The 5,676-nt window shown below is 48.8% G+C and overlaps 1 protein-coding gene across 1 annotated transcript; it reads right to left on the minus strand.

The window, feature by feature from the left end:
* Nucleotides 1-354: 354 nt before the first annotated feature.
* Nucleotides 355-1,227, minus strand: LOC123396995. Its single transcript, XM_045091721.1, has 3 exons — nt 659-1,227; nt 470-552; nt 355-362 (listed from the first exon to the last, which is right to left on the minus strand). Exons 1-3 carry the CDS (start codon nt 1,225-1,227, stop codon nt 355-357), a joined length of 660 nt encoding a protein of 219 aa, XP_044947656.1.
* Nucleotides 1,228-5,676: the final 4,449 nt, after the last annotated feature.

Genomic DNA, 5,676 nt, shown 5'->3' on the forward strand with positions numbered 1-5,676 from the left:
TCAGCTTTTGCTACAGTGAGCATTGTAATTAAGCTACAGTGATGACCATGATCAACAACTAATCATTTTGCTAAATTGGATATAATCAAGTTGAAATTCATATCTCTTTTCAAATTCCACGTAAAATGACTCCGAATTCTATGGAAATAAAATAATTCCCCAAACAGCATCGGAAAAATGTTGTACAATTGTGGAATAATCCAAAACAATTATTATTAAGGAAAACAACATCACTCTCGATGTTGGTGTGGACCCCACCATCAAAACAGAGTCATTTTTGCATTTAAAAGTGCTCTTAAATTCCATGGAAAAATCCAAACATATTCCAATGGGCCCAATTATTTTTGTGGTCATTCAAAATACTGTAAGATATGTGTTGGACCATGTCACACATTTTTGCTATAGGGAATAGTTGCTGGAATTAAACAAAGCAGAAAATAGTAGTATAGATATAGAAAAATAGGCATACCTTGTTTTCCTTTCCTTCTCCGTCCTTCTACTCTGCAAGTACTATCCCACAAATGAGCTTCATACTTCCCACTCCACCTATGCCTGCACAATTGATGAAGTCTGATAAGCAGCTCTATCAAGCATTTATTTAGTTAATATAATGAACCACATTGTTCTGTTTCTTTCCTCTCATCAAAACTAAGCCTACCTGATCACGCCATGGTAACAAGATGACCGGGAGCTAGGTGCTCGCACCGCAGTAATTGCAGAAGTAGAACCGGCGGCACCCTTCTCCTCTCCATATTCCGCAACTGTTACACGATTAATATAATCAACAATTTCCTCAGGCTCATCCTTTTTGACAACGCTGAGAACTTGAACTCCCTTATAATTATCGCCACTATCCGCACACCCCTCATTTTCTAGCACACTTACCAAAGCATCCTTCTCCCCAGCATGGTTCTCGTTGTTCAAAGGGTCAACCGAGTCGCTCTTCATGTCTGCATGTGCCTGAATTTTGCCTTCATCAACTTCCTCATTCTTCGGGAGCTTCTTCTTATCAGTGCCACTGGACTCAGCATCGTTGGCGCCTGACTCCATTGCACCGTGCAAGACAACAATCTCCACAGGAGCAGGGGCCATTGTAGGCAAGGAATTCAGATTGATAGAAAGGCTCGTCTTGATCTTCCGGCCATCGCTCGATTCCCCAGCAGCTTTCTCCTTCACAAAACCGTCCATTTGCTGACCCTGACTAACTTCCTCCCCAGATTTCATCATCTATCACGAACCTAACCTGCCTAGCAGCCGTGCTATTCATGAACTATCTGAAAGAGGGGACAAAGACAGAGCATCCCAAACAAGAAAAAATAATCAAAGGTTAGATCCCAACCAGGCAATCATTCTCTTCGGAAGTATCGGCGGCGGGAAGGAGGGCGGCGGTGGTGCGGCGCGGGGACGTCCGTGGCGGGTCTCGGGGACGGGAGATGAGGGCCGCGGTGGCGCGGCGCGCAGCTGGCGGTAGCGGGGCTCAGCGACGGGAGAGGAGGGCCATGGTGGCGGGGCGCGTGGCCGGTGGTGGCAGGGCGAGGGGCCGACGGTGAGCGCGAGGGGGCGATGGGCCGATTGAGGGCGGGAGATGAGGGTCACGGTGGCACGGCGCGCGGCTGGCGGTAGCGGGGCTCAGCGGCGGGAGAGGAGGGCCACAGTGGCGGGGCGTGTGGCCGGTGGTGGCAGGGCGAGGGGCCGACGGCGAGCGCGAGGGGGCGAGGGGCCGATCGGGGGCGGGAGATGTGGGCCGCGGTGGCGCGGCGCATGGCTGGCGGTAGCGGGGCTCGTCGGCGGGAGAGGAGGGCCACGGTGGCGGGGCGCGTGGCCGGCGGTGGCGCGGTGCGGGGCCGACGGCGAGCGCGAGGGGGCGAGGGGCCGATCGGGTGAGAGGGGATCTGTGCGAGCGGTTTCAGCGGAGTGTTTTCACAGCGAGCTATTAACGTTGTGTGTTGGATGTGGAGCACGGTCAGTCATAGGAATTTGCTAAGTGCACACATAGATGTATTAGGTAAATGCTGGTTGTTGGATTAGGATTTGTGAGACTAATTGTGTGGTGCTGATTGCTTCGTGTATTTTGTTGTACTAATTGCTGGGTGCATGTAAGAAAGTTCTCGTTTGATTGTTTAATAGTAGTATAGATATGCCCGCACATAATTTTTCCTCCTCTCTCCAGGTCAGGCTGGGCCGCGACCCCACACGAAAAAAAGTTTGGCTTGCGGGTTTTATTCAATAAAATCCCATGGTGTTTACTGTAAAATTGTATGACGGACTAAGAATACATATTTCCTTTATTATTAGGTATATAGATTCAACAGAATCTGACAACACAAATACATAGATCAGTCCGAAGCCTCCAACGAACAAAATTACCACATATATGCTCTTAATAATGTGCCCAAACCGCATTAGACTACCCATAATGAAAAATAACATAAAATAATAACATGTATATGTTATTAGTTTAAGTTAATACCTTCATAATGGATATTAACATAAAGATGATAACACATATAGATTTTCATTTATTAGGTTATAGACTCATCTGTTATGTTATTCATAATATGAGTTACTAGCTATGTTACTAGCTCTATCTATCTATCTCTTCACTAGCAAAAGGGCCCGTGCGTTGCAACGGGAGAAAAAAAATACCACACGCTTTTAATCTTTTTATAATCATTTTGGTTTATTAAAATAGTAAGCTAACTAACTAATGTAGTCAGCCCTATCCTATTTTGTTGAGAAATTAACCCGTTCATTGTTAATTCCACCATGATGAGAAATTGAGCGGGACAAGCAAAGCAAAACGAAGAGGCTACGTGAATTGATCAATGGACTGTTATCTTATTTCACTCATGGGGTAGAGAATGTGGGATCAGAAACTGAAGGTGGTGTTCCATTCTCTGTCTCTACAACAATACACTCTTACATTCAATACATTCATTCATCAGCAAACAAATCCCCACAAAACAAAATTTCTTGCCGGTGCTTGGCACACGGTTGGAGGCATGGGGAGGGGGTAACACCAGATGATGAGTTCCTGCCGGAGGAGGGGATACGATGAGGGGAGCAAGGGTTAGGCGCCTCTATCTGGTCATAAGGAGTCTCCGTTGCCGCGCCATAACCTCGGAGTTCCCCATGTGAGCCATGGAGGCCCGCCTCCACCTGCAAGTACTTTGCTCCGCCGCGCCTTATCCGCGCGCCGCCGCCGTTCTGCATCGAGCAGACGCATCATCCCCAGTTACTGTAGCTGTCGCGTTGATTTGATCCAGAAGCTGTGCTCGAGCGCCGAAACGGGGGCAGCAAGCGGGCCGAGGTACTGTCGCGGAGGCGGGTGGGTCGACAACAGTGGTGGTTGAGGTCGGCCGCGGCGGCGAGTGGTGTGGCAGCGACCTGGGCACAGGCAAGGGTGGACCAGGGTCGACGCGATGCGCTCGAGCGCCGCAACGGGGGCAGTGAGCGGGCAGAGGTACGGCCGCGGAGGCGGGTGGGTTGAGATCGGCAACGGTGGCGGTTGAGGTCGGCCGCGGCGACGAGTGGTGTGGTGGCGGCCTGGGCACATGCCAGGGTGGCCTAGGGTCGACGGGAGGAGACGATGCGTACGGGTATAATTTTTGCAGCGAATCGTTTTTTCCTTTTGCGTTGGAGATAAACGGTGAAGCGCGGATTGAATAACAAAAATTACAGAAGCTTTTTTATAAAAATATCGCGATGGGTTTTCCGACGAAAGCAATAGCCGTTTTATTAGGTATAGATTAATTAACTGCCACATCATGTCTTTTGTTTAGATGGCATCTATGTTAGTACATATGTTATTTTCACTATGGATATTATTTTTTTAACAATTGAAATGACCGACCTATGTGCCCTTGCTCGGAATCCTGGGCCGACAGTTGATAAAAGAAAATTCCATTGTGGTCTAGTTTTCTCCCTTTAATACCTTTACAAGCGCTGAAGAAAAAAAATTAAAGAACAAAGAATCATAGCTCGAATAAGTCAGTAAAGGGAACTACTAAGTAATTAACAAAGGAATTGCGCCTAGAACATATTACAGGCGCGTGTACTGCTCTTGGTCACATTTATCAATTTATGCAATCTCTCCTAACAAACTTCCTAAGATAGAAGGGAACAGAAGGAATATGTATCAAAGAATCATTCTATCTTCAATTACGCGAAGAGCCTATATATGGGTTCACTAATCATCTCCGTGTGTGAGGTGTCTACAAAACACTGGAAGCCGATCAACGGACCCAAGCTGTCCGTCCGAGCGTAGCTAGTGGCCGGCGCCCCTTCGGCTGGGCCAGGCCGGCAGCCTCGCGGTGAGCATCTCCACCGTCTCCCTCGCCCTCTCCGCCGCGGGGTACGCGAGCAAGTACGCTCCGCCGTCTCCGCCCCTCTCCGCCGGCGTCGGTCGCGCCGCGCCGACAAGGCCCGCTCCGGCGACCAGACCGACGAGCACGAGCACGGCGAGAAGAAGAACCAGGCGCCGTCCCGCAGATGCCATCACAGAACTGAAAGGTGGCGTTGGTGTAGCCCTGCAGCTGAATTCGGGACAGAACGTACCCGAGGCGCGCGAGTTTGCACTCCTGGCTATGTTCGTAGTTTGGTTTTTGCTGGCCTGATCGTGTTTGCGACGGGTGTTGGGCAGGCGTGAGTGTGTGCGACCGAGTATTTATAGAGGGGATTGACGTGTTTGCTGACCTCCGAGAACGTACGTGTAAAGTGGAAGGAAAGGCAGATTCCAATGGCGCGTGAGCTCAGCTCATGGAAAAAGACGTGTAGATGTGTGTTGACCGACCGTGCTGCTGCTCGATCGATCGATCGAATCTAAGTCATTTCCGTGAATTCATCTTGGCCGGCAAAGCCAAGACCTAGCAGATGCGGTTTCCAGCTAGTCTCGCATGCAGCTGGAGGTGAGCAAACACTGCTCGGTCCGTTGCTTGAGAAGAAGTGGAAAAGTCTTCTGCTTTGAGGAATTGCGATTCCTTTCGTGAAGATGGCCTCGGTCCTGGCCGTACAGTGGGCGCGCATTCGAATCTGACCACCGGGTCGTTGTTGCAGGCAGCCCGAGGAACCCGAACTTTCGGTAGGAGTAGAGTGGTATACTTTCAGAGTTTAAGTTCTAGATTTGATATTGGTGTTTGTATTTTTTTGAAGTAATTTCAGTCTCTTTGGTGATGTGTGTTTAATGAAAGAATATGTTTTCGTCAATTATAAAAGTTTATGTGATGACTTCGTAATTCTTAAAATGATGTGCCAACTCAATCTTTTAAAGGTGCTTGTAAGGTTAAGATTTGTTGCATCTAGTGATAGTTCTGAACGGACGTGTTGAGATACTCTGCGTGCTTGGGTGAGTCCAAGAATAAAACGCGCCAGAGTGGTTAATCAGAATGACATGCTACATAGTCTTAAACGAGTGGTTAGTTAAAATGACATGGTTCGTGAGCTAGCCGTGGTGTGGCTTTGGTAGCAAGGGCGGAGCTACAATAGCTTTGCTGGACGGGCCAGTAGAAGGAAAAGTCCAATACTTCTGCACTCATGTCCCAGTCTACATCCAATCCTCTACTGCATTTGCCATGTGCTAGTCGGGCCACAACCACTTTTGGCAACATGTAGCTCAACCAGTGCTTGGTAGTGCTCTGCCTCTAAAAAGATCGAGCAAGTGTCCTTTTATCATGAAGC

The sequence above is a fragment of the Hordeum vulgare genome, chromosome 5H (genome assembly GCF_904849725.1).
Source record: "Hordeum vulgare subsp. vulgare chromosome 5H, MorexV3_pseudomolecules_assembly, whole genome shotgun sequence".
Lineage (NCBI taxonomy): Eukaryota > Viridiplantae > Streptophyta > Magnoliopsida > Poales > Poaceae > Hordeum > Hordeum vulgare.